Here is a 21152-nt window from a genome sequence, read left to right as displayed (position 1 = left end):
GTAGTTCACGTTGAGAATTGGGGGGAGGGTCCCACCCCCTGGAGCATCCAGGTGAGGTGGTGGTGGGCAACAAAAGAGGCCACAGACAAGCAGTACTGGAAACGGTTTTTAATCATAATTAAATACACTGATTGAGTCATAGTAGGATCGGGCTTCCAGTCTTCCCCCAAGCTTCCTGGGGCTCAGCTGCCCAGAGCCCCTCCCGGGGTGCAGTTCCGGCTGGGGCAGGCCCAGCAGTACCAAGGGCTGCTGTCACCGCTCCACCGCCAGGGCCTCGGCCCTTTCCTCCGGAAAGGCGATGTCAAAGATTTCGCGGTAGTGCTCCACGAAGTGCACCTCCAGGCCCTCGGTGATGAAGGCAGCCAGGTCATAGAAGTCCTTCTTGTTCTCAGCTGGCAGGACGATGCAGGTCACCCCAGCACGTTTGGCCTGGGAGGGAGGGGTTGGTCAGTGTGGAGGAGAGAGAGGGCTGGGCAGGGAGCCAGACTCCCGGTGCCCGCCCTGCCTTGCATAGGTGAGGAAACAGGCCCTAGGTACCATCGCCAGCCTCCACTCTGGCAGCCTGGGGAGCAGGGCTCAGACTTCTGCTCAGGTGCTCGCAGCCCAGATGCTCCCATACCACAGGTGGGCCTGGAAATACATGCAGTGTGATGTACGTGGTTTCTTAGGTCAATCACCGCACCCACTGCTTTACATTTTGAGGTTTGGCACCTAAAAGTGCATAAGAGCTGAAAGTTCCCACACTACGACCTGCTCCTCAGCCTGACTGCTCCTTGGGGGATGGGGGTTCCCATATGCTGCTTTAAGGATTAGTGGCCCGCGGAAGCTCCCACTCTACAGGTGAGGAAAGCAAGGCCCACACAGCCTGCCTGGGGTGTCTCCCTCGTCAGAGCCTCTGGGGACCAGTCTCTTTGAGATACCAGGGTGGAGCATATGAGGGCCAGAACCAGGGTGCCACAGTGAGGGGTGTGGGTGCTCAGAGACAGTAGGGCGCTGTTAGGAACCCCTCAGTCCAACCTACACACCTGGGGAGACTCCAGGCTCTGGGCTCTTGTCCATCTGCACTGCCTGAGCCCAGGCCCCTGCCACTGTCTCTTGCAGCCGCATTCTCACTGCTCAGCCACTGGGCAGAGATGGAGACCCCAGTCTCAACCTCAAGGAAGGAGCTAAGATGGGCTGGATCAGCCACTGGGGGGCAAGGGGTGGGGAGTCAGGTTGTCAGCTCAATAGAGGCTCCAGGCCAGGCAACCCTGGGTCCAACCTCAAGCCCAAAGAGCCTTACTTTTCCCATCTAAACTCAGCCTGTCACACTGCCTTTTCCCCTGGAGGTGGGCTCAGCCCTGAGTGATGGCTGTGATGGCCATATGTTATCCGGGTCTCTCTTGCTGAGCCGGTGCAACACTCACCGCGATGGTCTTCTCCTTGATGCCGCCCACAGGCAACACTTTGCCTGTGAGGGAGACCTCGCCCGTCATGGCCAGGTTCTGCCGCACTGGCCGGTCCAAAGCCAGGGAGAGCAGGGCCGTGACGATGGTGCAGCCGGCACTCGGGCCGTCCTTGGGGGTGGCACCCTGCGGGGAGACAGGCAGGTGGGCAGGCAGCCTGGCAGATGTGTGTGTGACCCAGGGCGGGGGATCAGGGTGGGCCTCACCTCAGGCACGTGCAAGTGGATGTGCGAGGTCACCAGGAACTTGTTGGCGGAGTCGTGCTGCATCAGGAAGGCCCTGGCGAAAGTGTAGGCTATGCGGGCGCTCTCCTTCATCACCTCCCCCAGCTGGCCGGTCACCTCCAGGCTCCCATCCTTGTCCCCCTTGTCACTGTCTCTGTCCCTCGGCCGTCTCAGGGACGTCTCAACAAACAGCGTGGAGCCTCCTGGGGACCCAAGGGCAGAGCCATGAACCGGGGCAGCCCCAGACTCCAGGACAGCTGCCCCCACCACCTGCTCAGCCATTCCCAGTAAAGTTCCTTAACCAGCTCATCCCGGCCTAGAACCTCCTCACCCCTCTATGTTCACACTGTCCCTGCAGCCACCTCCTCGGGGCAGCAGGTGGAGCTGCAGGAATGGACCCAGTTAAACGAAAACCTGAAGACCTCTGTGCTGGGCTTCCCAGAGTACTTGCCTGCAGCGCAGAGCCTTCAGGCTCAGGAGCACGGTTCTCTCACTATAGCCCAAATCAGCAGACTCCATGCCCTCAGTCTACTTCCTCTGACACACACCCCCTGCCTGCCTGCAGACATGCATCTCAGCTACATAAGCCCCTGAGCTGCTCTCCCACCACCTTGCAGCTCCCAGACCTCAGGGCCAGTGGGCTCAGCGAGGTCACTTGGACAGGGTTCCCTGAACCCTCTACCCAGAGCTGCCTCTCCTGCAGTGAGGAGCTCTCCTTCAGGCAAACCTGAAAAACAGAAACTCAAAGCTCCTGGCACTGCTGCCGCCTCAAAGTTCCTGAACCAGCCCTGCGCACTCATAGCAGCAGGGAAGGGTGTTCAGAGCACCCCACGGTGGACGTGCCCACCTCTCCTGGGGGTGCAGAGGCCACTCACCCATGGCCGTCCAGGCCAGGCCCATGACCACGCCAGGCGGCGTCACGTCATACATGCGCTCCACTGTGAACACCGGCTTCCCCACGAAGTCCTGCAGGTTCTCGGGCGTCACCTCCACGAACTCAGCCTCACCGCTGACAATCTTGTAGGCAGACTTCCGTAACACCTGCGTGGGCACAGTGGGCTGGGGGGTGGCCAGGCCACAGGACCCTGCCGTCCCCAACCTGACCCCAGCTCATCTCCACTCGCCTTTTTACAGTTTGTAAAGCACACATGACCTAAAACTATCTGAACCATTTGTAAGCAGACAGCTCGGTGGCAAAAGTGCACGGGGGCTCTTGTCCAACCACCCTTCCAGAACCCTCTGATCATTAAGCACTCACTCCCCGTTCCCCACCCCCAGCCCTGACCCTACCATCTGCTTCCTGTCTGTGGCTGTGACTCCTCTGGGCACCCACTGTGGCATGTGTCCTGTCTGGCTGGGCCCACTTTAGCCATCACGGCCCCAGGCTCCATCCGCCGCTGGGCAGGCAGCTCACCTTCTCCACCTGCTTCTGCAGGTTGCGGACACCGCTCTCCCGGCAGTACTGCTTGATGAGGAGGGTCAGCACGTCGGACGACAGCTTGGCCTTGCTCTCGTCCAGGCCACAGAGGGCACGGGCCTGAGGAACCAGGTACCGCTACAGGGACGAGGAGAGCTGCCGTCAAGGGCCCAAGAGCCTCTCTGGGACCCCCCGCCCAGCCTTCCAAGACCCCTGGCTGTGTAGATGCGGTCACCGAGGTATACCCTGGGCCTGCCCTGAGGAGCCCCTGTCCACTGGGAGTCATCCAGCAATGACAGGGTGTCAGGGAGGCTGCTCCACGAGGCCATGCCTAAGCCAAGACCCAAAGGGTGAGGAATCCGCGAGGCCAGGACGTGAGGTGCAGGCAGCAATCCCTGCAGGTGCCAGGATCCTGAACAGAGGGCTTGGGACCTGCAGACACTAGCCTGCCACCTCCGCATGCTCCCAAGGCTCCAGCCTCTGCTCCTGCTGCATCCTCTGTCCAGATCTGACTCCTGCCCTCCCTCCAGGTGTCATCGTAGGTGCCTCTTCCTCCAGGAAGGCCTCCTTGATCCCCTAGACTTGCTCCTCATACAGAGACTGGTTAGTAGATGCTGCCCAGTACAGGCAGGGATGGGGAGCAGGTCACAGGCTCCAAGGTCACTCCTGCCACACAGCAGTGGCCGGACAGTCAGTCCTGAGCACTGACCACAGGCCTGATGCATCCCATAGTCCTCATCTTCCTCCTCCAGGGCCCTGAAGGAAGCCCTCCACCCACTCCACCAAGCCTGCCCCTCCTCTGTCCCGTCAAGTCTCCAGGCTGGGGGGGAGTCCAGCACCCCTGCCACCACCTCAGCCAAGAGCTCTTTTTCTCGCCGCCCATTCCACCAGGGGACACAGAGACTGGGAGCCAGCTCCGGTCACACCTGCAGAAGGCTCAAGGGGACGAGTACACTCAAGTCCATTCTAGAAAGAGAACACTCCGTGAGGAATACAGTCCTCTGGAAAGGAAGCCCGGCTTTCCTGACTGCAGGCTAGCGAAGCCGCCACACCCCGGGCACCAGAAGGGGAAGGACCCCCACCCAGGAGAAGCTTCCTACACAGGTGCAGGCAGAGGCCCGAACCTCAGGTGAGCCTGGGACCAGGAAAAGGCCAGGCAGGCGGTCACAGAACTGGGAACCACAGCCTCCCTGTAAAGCCCACAACTGCGAGTGACTGGGCCTGGACACCAGCCACATGTGTGACATTAAAGGCGGGGGCCTCCTATCAGAGCGGAACTCAGGACCCCAAGATGGGGTGGGGCCCTGAGGCCACAGGTAGGGCTGTGCTGTGTTCAGCACTGTGCTTGCAGAGGTGTCTCCTGTTCTTGTTCTACGGCCTGCGATGTTGGGACATGAGAATTCCCACACAAGCACTTCCAAGACCCGTGGGGCTTCCCAAGTGACAGGGACAAGAAGAGCAGCCCTTCTTATTCAGGAAAAGCCCCTTCCAGAACACTAAGAATAACAAGGTGATTATTAGCATAGCTGGCTAGGGGCCAGAAGAACCAACGGAGAGACTGGAGGGACAATTTCTGCCCCCAGGGAGGGGAGGGTGCTGGGGTGCTAATCACACACAACCAAGGATCCGATCAATAACCCAAGAAATGGGCCCTTCCCCACACCTTGCCCCAGTGTCTCTTTTTTGGCTGTTCCCTGGTTGAATCCTTTATAATAAACTGGTAACAGTGAATAAACCCATCTCCTGAATTCTGTAGGCTGTTCCAGCAAATTATCAAACCGAGGAGCAGATGGTGGGAACCCCTGACTGACACCTGGTCAGCCTGAGGTAGGAGAGGCCAGGGACTTGGGCCTGCATCCAGGCCGGGGGCTGTGCTCTGCTCTGAGTGCTGACCCTGGGTCTCATGCTATTCCTGGATGCCGAGTCAAGACCACATTGACTCACGCCCCTCAGCGGGAACCGGCAGGTGCAGGCACCCCCACCCCAGCACCTCAGTGTCAGAGGTGTGACTGGCAGGAACGGTTCACACCAGCCTCATCTGCTTCTCGTCATCCCGCCCCATCCCATCTGTCCCTCTGGCACGAGAGCCCCTGAGCAGTACCCTGAGCTCTAGCTAAGGGCCTGGCCCCAAGGGAGCACCTGGCTATTTCCTGAGCCTAGGGCCAGGCTGTGGGTGTCTCACCTCAGCAATGGCGAGCTTCTCCTGGGCCACGTAGCCTGACACGTTGATCATCTCCATGCGGTCCCGCAGTGGCTCGGGGATGGTCTCGGTGATGTTGGCCGTGCAGATGAACAGCACCTGGGGGTGGGGCCGTGAGGTGTTGGGGGACAGGGTGCCCATCCCTCCCCGCTGGCCCAGCCCCGGGCAGGACACGCACCTTGGACAAGTCCACGGGCACGTCCAGGTAGTGGTCCAGGAAGTTTGCATTCTGCTCAGGGTCCAGCAGCTCAAGCAGTGCAGATGAGGGGTCGCCCTGGTAGCCCCGGCCGATCTTGTCCACCTGAAGCGGCAGAAGTGGGCGGGGGTATTGGCCCCTGTCCTGCCTGAGCGCCTGCTCACCAGACACCCCAATGGGAGACAGACCCAGGGGTCAGAGCTGGGGAAGGCCGGAGCAGAAGGAAGAGCAGGGGGGCTGGCATGACCGTGAGGCTGTGGCAGGGACAGCGCCCTCCAGGGCAGGGCAGGGGCAGTGTCAGGAGACAGCCTGGGAGCAGCAAGGCCACCCCATGACTGGCGCCATGGAAACCGCAGAGGCCATGATTTCACCTTGAACACAGATTCCGTCTGCTCAGGGCCACCTGGAGCTGGGGGCCAGGAAGGCCCAGGGCCCACGTCCAGCCTCGGGAAGGGGTGTGCGCCCAGCCAGGCCCGCCCACCCAGCCCCACGCACCTCGTCTATCAGGACCAGGGGGTTCTCCGTCTTCGTCTTCTTCAGACACTGGATGATCTTGCCCGGCATGGCGCCCACGTATGTCCGCCTGGGGAAGAGGGCAAGGCGGGGTGGTGGGTGCCCCAGCATCTGGGCTAGCCACACCAGCGCCTGAGGCCCAGCTCCCTGGAGCTCCAGGACGCCCATGTGAGACACATGGGCCCCCTCGAGAGCTGCCCAGAGAGGAGACACGCAGCACAGGGGGCCCAGCAGAAGATAAATGCTTCTGTGCTGTGCAGGTGGGCAGAGCACTAGATCACCCCTCCCCCAGCTCAGGCAGGAAGCACAGGGAACAGGTTCACAGCCAAGTCTCACTCATCCCTCTAGATAGCAAAACCCAGCCTGCATGGCCTGACTCAGCAGAAGGACAGAGTGGGGAGCAGCTGGGGCCTGTGGCAGCAACGTCTCCAATGCCTGGGTCCCCGGGGTCCCCAGGCCCAGGGCCCAGCCGGCACATGCTTTCAGGAGGACTACTGCCAGGAAGACCTGCGGGTCCCAATGTCCAGTACTGTCCGTGTTTTTAGAAAAACCAGAAAAGTAATTTAGACACAGATTTAACCCTTCTTTGAACACCACCAGATAAAGGTATGCTCCAAGTCAGCTTGGAGCAGACACTCATGTATCTGTTGTGCTTGTGTCTCACTGAGCCCGGCTTTTCAGAGACCCACCCTCTGCAGAGGCCAACAGGGCGCGAAGCCCTGGAACACAACACCCTGAACGTCCCACTGAAGGGTGCCATGCACGGACCAGGTGGCTGTTAAGAGCCCGCACACAGGGAACACCAGCCCCCGCTCTGCGCCTGACAAGGGAGCAAAGAACCAAGACAGGCCCTGAGTCTTCACCTGGGAGACCTCCCACTCTAGTGCCCAGCCCTGGCCACGACACAGCTCCCGAACTTCGGCCAGTGCTGTGGGGAGCTGAGCTGGTGGGATGCGAGCTGGAGCCATGCAGCTGTCTACTGACAGCCTGGCCGAGAGGCTTTCCCAGTGACTGAGAAGCCGAGATTTTGAGCTAATGTTTGAGCACCTCGATCAAGCCGGGCCTGAAATCAGTCAACACCTTTTCAATTACCTACTCCTGTGTGCAGTTTGCTGCTTGTCCCCATCATGATATCAGAGCAGGAACAGACCCAGGAAAAGGCAGGCTGACAGGAGAGGTGAGCTCTGAGGGGTGTGGGGGGCAGACCTACCTGTGCCCCTTGATCTCAGCCACATCTGTCATGCCTCCAACACTGAAGCGGAAGTACTCCCGGTTCAGGGCACGGGCGATGGAGCGGGCGATGCTGGTCTTGCCCACGCCCGGGGGGCCATAGAAGCAGAGGATCTTGCCTTGGGTGGAGCCCCGGAGCTGGCTGACGGCAATGAACTCCTGTGTGCAGAGGCAACTGTATGAGACAGTGCCGGACTTTCTGAAGGGCAAGGGGCCCCACCTGGCCTGAGGCTCCCCATGGCTAGGCACCTGGGGCTGCGGGAAGGGACAGCGCCTGGCCTGGAGGAGCCAAGCTGGCCAGACTGTGATTTGTCACAGGGATGGACAACGTGTGGCACCAACAGGACAAGCAGGCACCAGGGGATGTGGGGACTGACTGAGGGGTGACCCCAATGCCAGGCCCACCAGCCCTCAGCCAGATGCCTCTGCCCCATTTCCTCCGCTCAGGAGCACGATTTTTATCCCCCCTGGTGGATGTGGGCCCCCAGCGGCCCCTGGCACCTCTAAGCCACTCCAGCACTGGTGCCTCAGGCCCCTGCTGACGCCACTCCAGCCCTGCCACGGCCAAGCCCCTCCCAGAGCCTAGACTCACAGGGGACTCCTCAGGGTCTCCCCAGCTGCACGGGGAGTCCTGGGTCCCAGCAGGAGGCCCCGACGAGGGCATGGGCGGGGCGGGGGCGGGGCCTCACCAGGATGCGCTTCTTGACGTCCTCCATGCCGTAGTGGTCCTCCTCCAGCACCGCCTGGGCCCGCGCCAGATCTAGGTTCTCGTCGCTGTGCTTGCCCCACGGGATGGACGTCAGCCAGTCCAGGTAGTTGCGGGTGACACTACCACGGGACAGGTGAGAGCCGGTGAGCGGGCCCTGCGCGCCGCCTGCCTCCCCAGCTGCACACCCAGGCACTGGGACCCAGGCACCCAACACTGGAACTGCACAGCCTGCGCTGGACAGGCCGCCCGCCTCACCTACGGCTCCAGGCAGGCACCGTGTGTGTCATACCGGGAAGGTCTGTACTAACCCTGCCTCAGCAGGTGATAAAGTACTTCTTAATTAAAGCATGTAACGTACTTTTTTGTTTTTTTAGACAGAATGCAATTGCATACTTAAACTACAGTACAGGGTAAACATAACTTTTACATTCAACAGGGAAACCGACAAAATTCACGTGACTCACTTTCCTGCCGTGAACCAAGCCTGCGCTATCCTGAGGTCTGCCTGTGTGGGTGCAGCTCCTGGCCCAGAGGCTCAGTGAGCATGGGGATGGCTCAGAGTCCCACAGCTCAGGAGGGGCCAGCGATGAGAACAACCTGACCCAGCCCAAGTGGGGAAATTGAGGCCTGGAGCTGTGACCCGGGGACAGAGGAACCCCTCTCAAGGGGCCTGAGGAGGAGCAGGCAGGAAGGGCAATCAGAGGAGGACCCGGACAACAGAAGCAGAGGTGGGAGTGACGCTCTGAAGGAGGATGGGCTGGGAGCGAGGAATGTTTCTGAGAAGCTGGAAGAGGCTAGAAACAATTCCCCCGAGGCCTCCAGAAGGAACCCATCCTTCTCATCACACCAGAAATGAGGGTCTCTGCCTCCAGACCCGAAGAGAAGTCGATGCTGTCTGGGGCACTACGTGTGTGGTCCACCCTGATGTGAATGTGGGGAATGCACTGCTGCCCCAGGGAGAGAAGCTGGGAGTCTCTCTGGTGTACAGGCCTGCGGCATCTGGGGAAACCAGGGAGTCCCAGGGTCCCTGAGCAAGAGAGCAGACCCCACCAGACACCCTGATCAGACAGGGGCCAAACACAGCAGCCCGGGAAGCCCGCCCCTTTGAGAAGCTGTCCCACACAGCTGTCCCGGAGCAGCGCCCAGGCAGAGTCAGAAGCATCACATGGTGCCCTGACCCCTTAGCCGCCACTCTGACCCCCAGCCAGCGTGCACAGAAGAAGGCCAGCCAGGCAAGACCAGGAAGACACTCGTTTTCTGACTCTCAAAGCTGCCAGAGGAGACCAGGGAACAGAAGGTCAGGGGAGGGGCTGGCCTTGGGGCACTGGCCCTGGGGACTCCTGGTCCTGACGGGTGGCACAGGCTTGCAGCCCAACGTCCCTGGCTTCAAATCCATCCCCATTTACCAGCCCAGGGGCGGGGGCACTGATTTAACTTCTCCAAGCCGCGATTCCTTCATCTGTGAAACAAGAGTGACGAGAGACCCAGCCCCCACAGGGACCACACGAGAGCACTAAACATGTGTGGTGACAAGAACATGCCCGAGGGCCCCCACCGTCCTGGCCTTCCAGGGTCAAATCCTGGCCCCCCACGCCAGGCCCCTCAGCACTTGCTCACTTGAACTCGGAGGAATGGTTGTCCAGCAGGCCCAGCTTGCTCAGCTCCTCGTCCACCACGTCCATGACATGCTTGGGGACCACGAGCTCCTTGAGCCGCTCACGGAACTTCTCCTCGATGGCGTCCTTGTCATCCTTCTCCAGGCCTAGCTCCTTCTTGATGATCTTCAGCTGCTCCTGCAGCAGGTACTTGCGGTGTGTCTGCTTGATCTTCTCCTCCACCTGTGGGGCCCAGGCCACTGTCAGACCAGAGGAGGGGGCCGAGGCCTGAGTGGGCCTGCCATATCCTCGGGACCCAGGAGACAAACCTGGGACACTCAGCCTCCAATGGCCCTCACCTTCAACCTGGAGTCCCCGCACATGAGTCTCGCGATAAGTGACCCCAACTTCCAGGGGAGGAAGGGATCTGCCCTTCAGTCCTGGTTACAATCAGGGAAAGCCGGACCTGATGCCAGCATGTCCCCGACACTCATCAAAGCGGTATCACCCTCTCTCTAAAAGCTGACACAGCAGGACACAGGCTCAACACTGGCGCCTGCCCCGAGTCATGCTGCCCTGCATATTGACAGCTGCCTCGTGGCTTTTCCAATGAAAGATGCAATACAACTTTTTTACCTAACATAGAATCAAGTGATATGATGGCCTATGTTGGAAATGAATCTAAAATAAGAGTATTTGCATAACTAACTCACTTTGGTGTATAGCAGTGACTAATATGTCACTGTAAGTCAACTATACTCTAGTAAAACTTTTTTAAAAAAACTAAACAATAAAAGTGACCTAAATCTGGAAAAGGTTAAATGGACAGTCCGAGCAGCCAAGGTAGGCCTCCACCAACCGAGTATGGGGAAAGTCCCTTCAACCTTTCCTAGGCTGCCTCCCAATTTCTAGGTTTCCCCCAGAGCTCCCTGGACAGTCAGGGGAGCTCTCACTGTGCACAGCTCCTGGCCCCAGTGTGATGGTGCCATGAGTTTGCAACCTCTGCTCACCTCGCGGCCCAGGCGCTGCTGCAGCTTGCTCAGTTCAAACTCCTTCTTGAGAAGGGACAGGGCCTTATACAGCCGCTTTGGAATCTGCCGAGAAAGGGAAGATCATGTGTGCAGGCTGAGGGTTGGGGGGCAGGGGAAGCAGGGCACAGGAAGTATGAGCTCTGGCAAGTGGACAGGCCACGCCTCCCCAAATCCGAGAGGCCTGCCCCCTCGGTCCCAGGGCTCCAGCCAGGCCCGCAGGGACCAGGACGTTGGCAGGGGCACTGCTTCTAATGTTGAGTCTGGGGACAACCCAAACACGCCACCGACTGAATGATGGGCACTGCCCAGGAGCACACCGCGCAGTACTACCAAGAACCAGGGGTCGGAGGCAGACGGAAGGAGGCAGGCTAACGTAAAACCGCCCCACAGCAAGGCCCAAGAGCAGCAGCCAGTGGGGGAGGCCCCCGGCCGCACTCACGTTGGTCTCCTCCAGGACTTCCTGCAGCTCGTGGGACTCGGCCCCCGTCAGCGCTGCGCCCATGTCGCTCAGGTAGATGGGGTTGTCCACCACCCTGTGGCCGGCCTGCATCATCTGCAGCACTGACTCCCTGCAAGGGACCCAGGCGCTGCACCAGGGCACCGGACCGCCACTGCGGCCACACCTCCTGACGCGCTCTCCCATCTGCCGACAACTGAAGCATGAAGCCGCTCCCCCGACCCGGGCTACGTCAGGAGCCCCCGAGCAGGACACGCCTGGGCCAGCCCCGGCTTCCGGGAGAGTGCATGAGACCAACCTGTAGAGTGGGTTCAAGGCGATGATGTCCCTGATGGTCTTCACGATCTCCGCAGTCAGCGCCTAGTGAGCAGGAAAGCCCCAAGCGTGGGTCACCGGACCAGAGGGGGCTGCAGCCCCCGGCCCCTCCCCTCTGCCCTGGACCCAGATCCTCCACAGCAGCTGAAGCCCTGGCCCACTTCCCACCTGCCAGCCGCTGGCTCCTCCCAGGACTTCTGGGGGAACACAGCCCTCTGCCCCCCAACACCCCTGCACTCACCTTCACCTCCTCCGTGACCTGGAAGTCCTCGTGGGCCACATTCTCCACCTCCACCATGAGCACCTCGCCGGCGGGGCTGGGACCAGGCCCCACCACCACCTCCAGCGGCCGCTTGGTGGCCCCGTCCTCTTCTGCCTCTTTCTTGCCCCGCTTGGGCTTCTTGCGCAGCTTCTGCTTGTTCTCACCCTCGGGCTCCTCAGGCTCCACCTCCAGCTGTCGGTTGATGTGAACCCTGAAGACAGGAGGAGGGGGTAAAGCCACCACCAAGGTGGGGTGGGGGGATTCTGCCTGCACGCTCCTCTGCAGTGTCCATGACTGAAGGGCCCACTGGGCCCAGACCCCTGCAGCCACCACGCCTGAGGCTCGCTGCCATCTCAGAACCCAAGAACCTCCACCCTGGGACTCCAGCCGACCCATCCATTTCAACACCTACGGCCCCCCGGGAAAAAGGAAGCCAGTGGCAGCCCACCTCCAGGGTTCATCCAGGACTCTGCCTGCCCCTCCCTTAGCCTCCAGCGCACCCCTCAGTGGCTCTTGCACACCATTCAGGTTCAAGGGCGCCTCCACCAAGAGGCTCTCCCTGACCTCTCAATGTGAAGTCCAGCCCCACCTGCACAATCACCCAGCACCGCCCTCCATCTTTGTTTCTCCCACAAAGCACCTGCCACCATCAGAATTCAGCTTGTGACCTGTTCTCCCCACTCGGGGTGAGCTCCCCAAGGTGGGTCCCTCACCTGCTGCTCCACCCCGATAGCCCAGCAGACAACAGGCCGGGCGTCACTGCTGCGCTGGCTCCTTTCTACCTGCAGGCTAACTGACAACAGCACCCTCTTAAAGAGCAGGCCTGAGAGGTACCAGGGGTGCGGACTCAGCGCCCAGCAGACACCCAGGGTGCGCAGAGAAAAGGCAGTGGGGATTCGGTGAGCCCTGGGGCGGCCTGGCCTCAAAGGCCAGCAGCACTCATTCTACAAGGCACCCTGCAGGTGAGCAGGGCATTGAGGAGCTGCCGTGTCTTTATTAATTCTGGTTGCACCTTATTCTGTTTCTCCTGAGCCATGACTCCTCCCAGGAGACAAAGGTGCAGGCTCTTTCCTAAAACAGACTCTAACAGACTCCTAACACGAAGACGGGCATGGGAATCAGCGCAGCCACCTGGACGGTCCACAGATGCGCTGCCGGCCCAGATTGTTTCCCAGATGCGCTCTGCAGGGTGACAGAGAACAGGGCTCCATGGGACTTCCCTGGTGTCCAGTGGCTAAGACTCCTCACTCCCGATGCAAGGGGCCTGGGTTCGATTCCTGATCAGGTAACTGGATCCCGAATGCCATGCGGCACAGTCAAGAAAAACCCTAACCAACCAACCAACCAAAAAACCCCGCAACCTGCCAAGTTGAATGGAGCTGCAGACGTGGGCAGGGATGGCGGGCCAACACCCAGACGTGGGAGACACGGCAACATGCCAGCTTCCGTTTTGTGGTGCTTTGTGGACTAATAAGCATGAGAGATGGCTTCTCCTTGACCACCCAAAGTACTGCTTTAAGAGAAGGGCCCTGAGATTGGGGATGGGGACCCACCCCCAGCTGTGGCCACTCCTCCCGTCCCGCCCCCGCACCTCCGGTGTCCCATGACGATCATGCGCAGCTTGTCCCCCAGGTCCTGCATTTCGTGGATCTGCACGAACGTCCCCGTGTGGTAGATCTCATCCAGGTTCTCGACCACGTCAGACTCATTGCTGAGGGAGAGGGACACGGGGCACATGGGCACAGGTGCTCTGGCTCTCTCAGGAGCAGAGAAACACCCATCCTGGCCTTGACCACCTGGCTCCCACTGGCACTCTGGGATGCAGGGTTACTGCACACAGGCAGACAGGGCCATATGGACCTGGCCTTTGGTTCCATACTGCCTCTTTTGGAGCCGGCCTAGAACATGCCTTCTGACTCTGAAGTGGAACTAAATCCTACCCAGAAGTGAGGTGGACGAGTCCTGAGCCCCCATACCTGCCCACCTAGCTCTGCTCTGAAGTGGCCTTGCTCTGGTCTGACACGGGGGATCATTGAGGTTAATTTCCCCCCACCTGAACTACACACAAGGCCCAGGGCTCAGGGCGGAATCTTAGCCCCATCTAAAAAAGGATGCTCAGCTCTTGGTCTTGTCCCCTGTAGCTTTTGCTAGGTTTGTTTCAGGTCAAGGGCCAGAGATCTAGGCTACTCTACCGATCGGGCTCTGTGGGGAGCTACACTCCAGGGTGGTCTCAACAAAAGGGTGAGGGGGAAATTACACTTACTTGTCATCTTTCTTTAGAAAGACGCCAGCATACGGCTGGGCAAGGCGGACTTTCCTTCTTAGCAGCTCAACCAGCTTCTTATTTTTAACCTAGTATGACAACAACCCCAAAGTGAAACACAGGGTAGGTTTTTCTGGCTGATGTTTTGACAGCAACTCTAGCATTCTCAGTGCTACACTCCAGAGATGCACTAGTCTGATCCAGGACTAAACTACACGGTTCAAGAACTCCTGAACCAAAAAGAAAAGAGACGACGGGTGTGGAGAATGGAGTGGGGCAGTGCTGGCGAGCCGCACTCCTTAGTTTTTTTCCCTCTTGCTAAAAGGAAAACTCAAAGGAGATGAATAGCCAAAGGCAAGAAATTGATTTCACATCCCCTTCCCAGAGCTGGTTCTGCGGGGAAATGCGTTGGCTTGAAAGTCTAAACCTTCTGCTCTTGTCAGGAGGACAACAGTAAATGTGCATAACTCAACTGTGACACACTCCACAGGCTAATAATTTTCATGGACAGTTATCCCAATCCCATCTATATCCCATATATTGATCATCCGACCCCGCCCCCCTCAATCACAGCACATTCTCATGTTGTTTTATTGGCAGATAGAGGGCTCATGTTTCCCAGGAAACAGCTGCTGGGGAGGAGCACAGATGTCCTTAGGGCTCAGACGATTCCCTTCAAGCCCCTGTTCATTCCCAGGCCAGACCTGAACTCAACTTAATGGCCCTCAAACTTTGGCACAAATCAGAACCACCGGGAGGACTTTTTTTTTTAAAGAACAGACGGCTGGGCCCCAATCTCTGAAGTATCTGATCTGCTGGGGGCTGGAATGGGCCTGGGATTCTGCATTTCAAGCGAGCTCCCAGGGGATGCTGCTGTTTTCAGGGACCAGACTTTAAGAAGCAGTGCTAGCTCACTCCATGACCACATGTTATGGGGATTCCTAACACTCTAAAGGCATTCTTTCCAGGATAAAGGCCCATGACATCCATCAGGAGGATACCTGACCCACCCAAACTTAAGAGTCACTGGCCTACACTCAGAGGCTACTGATAAGGAGATGCTACTGGGGCAAGTTAGCCACAGACAGGGTCAACTTCAACATCAAGATAATCCCAACTTTGCTAACAAGTTCAGATTTACTTATTAAATACTCTGGAAGCTCCCAATTTCTCCTCTGTTAACAGCTGACTGCTGCATCTTTATTTTGACCACACTGCACAGGATTATCGGAGAAGGCAATGGCAACCCACTCCAGTACTCTTGCCTGGGAAATCCCATGGATGGAGGAGCCTGGTAGGCTACAGTCCATGGAGTCTTGAAGAGTCGGACACAACTGAGCGACTTCACTTTCAAGCACTGGAGAAGGAAATGGCAACCCACTCCAGTGTTCTTGCCTGGAGAATCCCAGGGACGGGAGCCTGGTGGGCTGCCGTCTATGGGGTCGCACAGAGTCGGACACAACTGAAGCGACTTAGGAGCAGCAGCACAGGATTATAGCTTCCTGACCAGGGATCAAACCTGTGCCCCCTGCGTTGGAAGCTCCTAGTCTTAACCACTGGACCACCAAGGAAGTCCCCTGACCCTTGCATCTTAACACCTGGCCCCTCCCTTTGGCAGGACTCCTTTTCCTTATTTGCAAGGTAACAGCAATAGAACTGGAGGAGAAAATGGCAACCCACTCTCAGTATTCTTGCCTGGAAAATCCCCTGGACAGAGAAGCCCAGCGGAGTACAGTCCATGGGGCAGCAGAGGGTGTGACACAACTGAGTGACTGAGTACAGCAATAGAAATACTCCATGTGTGTTCCACAAGCCAGCCTCATACCATCTGCATCAACTCCTATAACCCTCTTGGCTAGCCCTAGGTGGGCAGACAGGGTCTCTTGAAAGAATCTTATCCCTGGCATCTCGTTTCATCCAGGTTCAATGCACGATGCTGGATGCTTGGGGCTGGTGCACTGGGACGACCCAGAGGGATGGTATGGGGAGGGAGGAGGGAGGAGGGTTCAGGATGGGGAACAAAAAAAATAAAAAAAATTAAAAAAAGAAGAAGAATCTTATCCCTGCTTGGGCACTGGGGACAGGAGGCAGGTGCCACTTTGCAAGGCTGAGGGGACCATACCTGCCAAACAGTCCTGGCCCCAGAGGCCTGGAGGGTAGAGGACAGCTGGCAGTGGGAGACAAGGATGAAAAAAAGACCCACAAGGGTCATCTCTGAGGTGTCAGAGCACACCATAGAGGAAACAGCAGCCACTTCTTATGAAGGTGTATGAAGCACCATGTATGGTTCTAAGTCCCCTACATGTGACCTTATCTACCTCCCATCACAGCTCTAAGAAATGAGGGATTGCCCATTTCACGGATGAGGCAATGGAGGCCCAGAGAACATCTTGCCCAAGGCTATCAAGCTGGGGGCAGAGGGACCAGGATATGAAGCCCCAAGGTCTGGCCTTAGGGCCTGCCAGTAATCACTATTTAACATCAGAGAACGTCCTTGGAAGGGCAGCTCAGACGCATGCAATCAGCAGTTCCAGGGTGGGGATGTCTTTCTGTCCCCTGCTTGCTGACTGAATGCTGTCCCTCTGCTTTCCAAGGGATCCCTGAAATTTATGCAGCAAAGATGGGAGTGTGAGGGGAGGAGGGTGAATGCAGACACGGCTGACTCATTGTATGACCTTGCTTAGACAGTTAACAGATAACCTCCTCCACAGATTCGTTTCCACATCATTAAAGAAAAGATGGGGGCGGGTGGGGAAGAAAGCAGGCCTTCAGGTTCTTCCTACTCTAAAAACTCAAGGTCTGGACTTCCCAGAAGGTCCAGTGGTTAAATATCCACCTGCCGATGCAGAAGACACAGGTTCTATCCCTGGTCTGGGAAGATCCCACATGCTGTGGGGCAACTAAGCCCGAGAGCAACTACTGAGCCCACACTCTAGAGCCCGTGCTGTGCAACGAGAGAAGCCACTGCAGTGAGAAGCCCTCAAAAGGCAACAAAGCGTAGCCCCTACTTGACGCAACTAGAGAAAACCCAAGTGCAGCAACGAAGACCAAGCACAGCCAAAAAAATAAACAAAAAAAAGCTCAAGTTCCTTGCACTCTTGCTTTCTATTACATCACCCCGGTCCACTTGCCCCACCCCCTAAGCCATGGCTCTTACTGTCTCTTCCACCAGAATGTAAGTCTCTGAGGCAGAGGGCTGTGTCTAACTTGTTCTGCTGAATCCTCAGCCTGCTGCATGGTAACAAGTCAAGAACACTCTGCCTGACTGCATTGCTCAGGCATGTCCAATTCTTTGCGACCCTATGAACTATATATATAGCCCAACAGGCTCCTCTGTTCATGGGATTCTCCAGGCAAGAATACTGGAGTGGATCCTCCAAGGGGATCTTCCCTACCCAGAGATTCAACTCACGTCTCCTGCAGTGTAGGTGAATTCTTTACCGCTTCGAGGCACCCTGGAAGCCCAAAGAACACTCTACTGAATGAATAAATCCCTGACAACATCCTCCTGCCACCTTCCTCCTAAAATTCCTCTACAATCTCTCGCTCAATCATTCTCTGTACTACTAATGACCTCCCGATACAGAATTAACTTACTACTCTTATTTATGCTTCTCTAATCCCCGCTGGAACCTAAGCTCCAAAAGCATGAATGTGTGCCCGTTTTGCTCACTGCTGTATCCCTTAGACTTACAACCGCACCTGGCCCATGACCTCAATGAACATATAATGAAGGTATGAGGAAGGCGGATAGCCCTGGGGGAAGAGTGTCACAAAACAGCTACGGACTACAGACCCGCAGAAAAGTAACTGAGCGGCAAGACTGTTCTGATCCTTCCCGGCACCAAATTTCTATGACTGGGAGTCTACTGGACAATCCTAAGCTCACTAGATTCAACTTTCCTGAAGGGATCTGAAAGGGGAAGGAATCTAGCTCAAGCTCATGGAGCTAGTGCTGAAAAGACTCGTACTCGAACTCCAGGCCTTGGAGAAGCTTCGCTCCTGGAAAAAGTTGCTGGGGTATGAAGGTGGTAAATGATCCCTCGGTCCAACCCGCGGCTTGCAGACATGGGGAAACGGAGGCCTTGGGCGGGGCGCTCATTACCTCAACAATCTTGATAAAGCGCGGGAACACTGGGTTTCGAGTAACGGCGATGAGCGGCAGGTGCGGGAATACGTCCGGGATCATCATCGGCGTCAGCGCCGTTATGACAGGGCCCTCCCCGCCGCCCGCGCTGCCTCCCACGCCCGAGGCCCCGTCCTCGGCGCCGCCCTCGGATGCATCCTCGCCTCCCGAGAAGGCGCCGCCGCCGCTGCGGTTGTTCGCCTCCCAAAGTCCCCGCCAGTGGCCCGCGGCCGCGGGGCTTTGGCCCCACAGCGCCCAGGGAGGCGAAGCGTCGCAGGCCCTCCGGCCTCTGGGCAACCAAGCTCTGGCCGCAGTCGGGACCCGCCCCCCGGCGGCGGCCAGTAGCGGCCGCCGAAGCGTCCAACACCTTGCAGCTCCCCACAGCCGCACACAGCCTGTGCCCCCCGCCATGGCCCGGCCATCCTGGCGGCGCGTAAGACTTGCGTCATTTCCCCGGGCCCGGCTGGGGCGCACGTGACGACCAGCGCGTGTCTGGGTGCCCGCGGGAGGGGTAGCCGGAAACAGATGGCTGCGGGGGCGGGACATGGAAGAGTGGAGGCGGGGCCTACACGCAGCGGAGCTAGAAACTTTCAAGATACCTCGTCGCATCCACCTTTTCCGATCTTCTAGCCAGCGTGTTTGAACTATGGTGTTGGAGAAGACTCTTGAGAGTCCCTTGGACTGCAAAGGAGATCAAACCAGTCAGTCCTAAAGGAAGTCAGTCCTGAATATTCACTGGAAGGACTGATGCTGAAGCTGAAGCTCCAATACTTTGACCACCTGATGCGAAGAACTGACTCATTGAAAAAGACCATGATGCTGGGAAAGACTGAAGGCAGGAGGAGAAGGGGACGACAGAAGATGAGATGGTTGGATGGCATCACTGACTCGGTGGACATGAGTTTGGGCAAGCTCCGGGAGTTGATGACGGACAGGGAAGACTGGCGTGCTGCAGTCCATGGACTGTCGCAAAGAGTCCGACGCGACTGAGCGACTGAACTGACCTGAGCCAGCGTGTTCAAGGCTCCTTCGAATCGCGGGGAGGGCTGTGGACACGCATGATGGCCCCTAGAAAGACAAAACCGTGGCTGCAAGCGCAGCTTTAGGAACGAGTGGGCAGCCCAGTCCAAACAGGTTTAGGAACTTAGGTGATATGCGCATGCTCGGACTCTGGACGCGTCACGATTGATGGATTCGGGTTTCCCGGGAGACGCTAAGTGCGAGCAGAAAAGGTAGATTGCCTATGGGCGGCCGTGTGCGCATGCCCAAGCGTTTGGTTTGGTGGGGTGGGTGGGTGGGGCTTGTTGAGAAGGTCAGCTTCGGGCTTCCTGGGGAGCAAGGTGCGCATGCCCAGACTGTGAAACTACTCCCCGCGGCAAATGAGTCTGCGTATTGGAGGCAACGGCCGGAGCGAGATGCTGGTGTTAATGTTGGTGGTGGCGACCACCTTTCGGCTCTGCCCGCTGGTGAAAGCTCGGCCGCTGTGCCGGTGGGGCTGCCCTTCCGGGCCTGGGGTACTGCCAGGGGTCGGGGAGGGGGCAGACTCATCTCTGGGCGCAAACTAGGAAAGATGCTCCGCTCCCCAACCTCATTGAGGATTCCCAGTTTACTTGATTCCCACTCTTCTCTCCCACCTCATGCCTTCCAGCCCATCACCAAGTCCTCCCATTGCCACTTAAAGACTTTAGCCTGATTCCGATGCCTTCAAGCCACCTCCGCCACCACTACCCCTGGGCTGTGCCTGGCAGCCAAAGAAGTTGTTTGTAAACGAATCTGACCTCGTAATTCCCCTTCCCTGTGGCACCCAGCATAAAAACCAATTTCCTTGCACAGCCTTCATTCCCTCGCATGGTCTGGCCCAGGGTTCCTCAACAGCGCTGCTGACATCTAAGGCCAGATCACTCTCTGGGGTGGGACCGTCCTGTACATTGTAGGATGCTGAGCAGCGTCCCTGGCCTCCATCCACTCAATGCCAGTAGTACCTTGTTCCCCAGACTTGACAGTCAATCAAACGTGTCTAGGCATCACCAAGGGTCCGCAGGGGATGTGACAACCACTGATGTCGCCCCTGCCCACCCCTGAATCACTGCTCCCAGCCACCGGTCCCTTGTGGAACAGGGGAGACTCGGGGCCTGCTTCTCCCTCTGCCTGGGACGCTTTGCTTCCAGATTTTCTCCGTGACCTCTTCATTCAGTTACCAACTTAAATAGTACACTGCTTTATTGAAAGACCCCCCCCTCTCCCCTATAGACTTCCCTGGTTGCGCAGGTGGTAAAGCATCTGCCTACAATGCCAGAGACCCGGGTTCGATCCCTGGGTCGGGAATATCCCCTGGAGAAGGAAATGGCAACCCACTCCACCACTCTTGCCTGGAAAATCCCATGGACGGAGGAACATGGTAGACTACAGTCCATGGGGTCGCAAAAAGTCAGATAGGACTGAGCGACTTCACTTCACTTCTCCCCTATAGCTGCTGCTTCCTATATATCACTAACTTCTGTTAAACTTATTTTTTCTTGTTTGTTGCTGTCACTAAGATATTAACTCCATAGGGTATTGACTGTTTCTCTTATTCACTCCTTGCCCCAAATGTTTTCATTTCAGTAAATGTTAGATTAGTAAATATCATACATGAGGTGCCACAGGCACTGGACAGATGCTAAAGCCCAGTTTCAACCCTCAGGGAACTCCTGCCAGTAATAAGCTGTACATTCAGAGAGCCCTGTTTGCCGATGAAGTAGAGAATGTGTATTTCTGGTACATACTCCCATTTGATCACTGCAACAAATTTCATAGCAGAGTGATTCCTTAACCTTACTTTATAGAAGTAAAAACATACGCCGTAAAATTAAAGACACACTTGCTTTTAATAGGGCAGTGGGGAGTAGGACTTTCAGGTAAAACTTGCTAGCTGGATGTGTCTCAAAGTCTGCAAAGATTGGTACCATCCAATCCTCCCATTTCCCCACACTGGTTCTCAAAGTGCGGTCCTGATACAGTAGCATCAGCGTTACCTGGGGATTTGTTAGAACTGCAGATCCTTGAATCTGCTGAGACTCAGCAGTGGAGCCCAGCAGTCTACAGTTTATCAGGACCTTCATGTGCTTCTAACTCACATGCAAGACTGAGAACCTGCTGTAGACGGCAGAATCTTTTTTTTATTTAATTT

At 57.4% G+C, this 21152-nt stretch overlaps 2 protein-coding genes across 18 annotated transcripts in view; one reads left to right on the top strand and one right to left on the bottom strand.

Moving 5' to 3' along the window:
- Nucleotides 1–93: 93 nt before the first annotated feature.
- LONP1 (lon peptidase 1, mitochondrial) lies at nt 94–19091 on the bottom strand. Of its 3 annotated transcripts, XR_011567551.1 has the most exons (19): nt 17963–18412; nt 13858–13946; nt 13186–13305; nt 11574–11805; nt 11316–11377; nt 11000–11129; nt 10540–10623; nt 9552–9772; nt 7915–8053; nt 7206–7384; nt 5978–6065; nt 5465–5587; nt 5269–5385; nt 3084–3224; nt 2545–2710; nt 1652–1872; nt 1407–1571; nt 538–630; nt 296–429 (listed from the first exon to the last, which is right to left on the bottom strand). XR_011567551.1 is itself a non-coding variant. In XM_070793019.1 (18 exons), the coding sequence occupies exons 3-18, from the start codon at nt 13233–13235 to the stop codon at nt 253–255; spliced, it is 2295 nt and encodes a 764-aa protein (XP_070649120.1). In that variant the 5' UTR covers nt 13236–13305; nt 13858–13946; nt 18988–19091; the 3' UTR covers nt 94–252. The 3 variants fall into 3 exon arrangements, 2 of the variants coding, with proteins under 2 accessions (XP_070649120.1, XP_019819939.2); XM_070793019.1 differs by lacking the exons at nt 538–630; nt 17963–18412 and adding an exon at nt 18988–19091 and having other exon boundaries at nt 94–429; XM_019964380.2 differs by lacking the exon at nt 538–630 and having other exon boundaries at nt 94–429; nt 17963–18411.
- CATSPERD (cation channel sperm associated auxiliary subunit delta) overlaps nt 19075–21152 on the top strand; it is a 37144-nt gene continuing 35066 nt past the window's right edge. For 4 of the 15 annotated variants that reach the window (XM_070793030.1, XM_070793026.1, XM_070793029.1 and 1 more), the window contains exon 1: nt 19079–19215. Coding sequence is in view for 7 of the 15 variants with exons in the window: in XM_070793023.1 (XP_070649124.1) it covers nt 19363–19472 (110 nt within the window). In the remaining 8 variants the exon portion in view is untranslated. Of the gene's footprint in view, nt 19216–19302; nt 19473–21152 lie in introns of those variants that run through there. The other 11 variants (XM_070793025.1, XM_019964373.2, XM_070793024.1 and 8 more) reach the window with 9 other exon arrangements.

This window comes from Bos indicus, chromosome 7, assembly GCF_029378745.1.
Source record: "Bos indicus isolate NIAB-ARS_2022 breed Sahiwal x Tharparkar chromosome 7, NIAB-ARS_B.indTharparkar_mat_pri_1.0, whole genome shotgun sequence".
In the NCBI taxonomy this organism is placed as follows: domain Eukaryota; kingdom Metazoa; phylum Chordata; class Mammalia; order Artiodactyla; family Bovidae; genus Bos; species Bos indicus.
Note: the sequence above shows the minus strand (reverse complement) of the source record. Positions and strands in the feature narration are given on the sequence as shown.

Excerpts from the sequence above, each read along its gene's own strand:
- LONP1 (XM_019964380.2), bottom strand. The coding sequence starts at position 18,394 with ATGGCGGGGGGCACAGGCTGTGTGCGGCTGTGGGGAGCTGCAAGGTGT. Across the intron at positions 11,130-11,315 it reads GCCTTGAACCCACTCTACAG|GGAGTCAGTGCTGCAGATGA; the intron begins GTTGGTCTCATG and ends GGTCCCTTGCAG. Across the intron at positions 8,054-9,551 it reads AACCATTCCTCCGAGTTCAA|TGTCACCCGCAACTACCTGG; the intron begins GTGAGCAAGTGC and ends GTCCCGTGGTAG.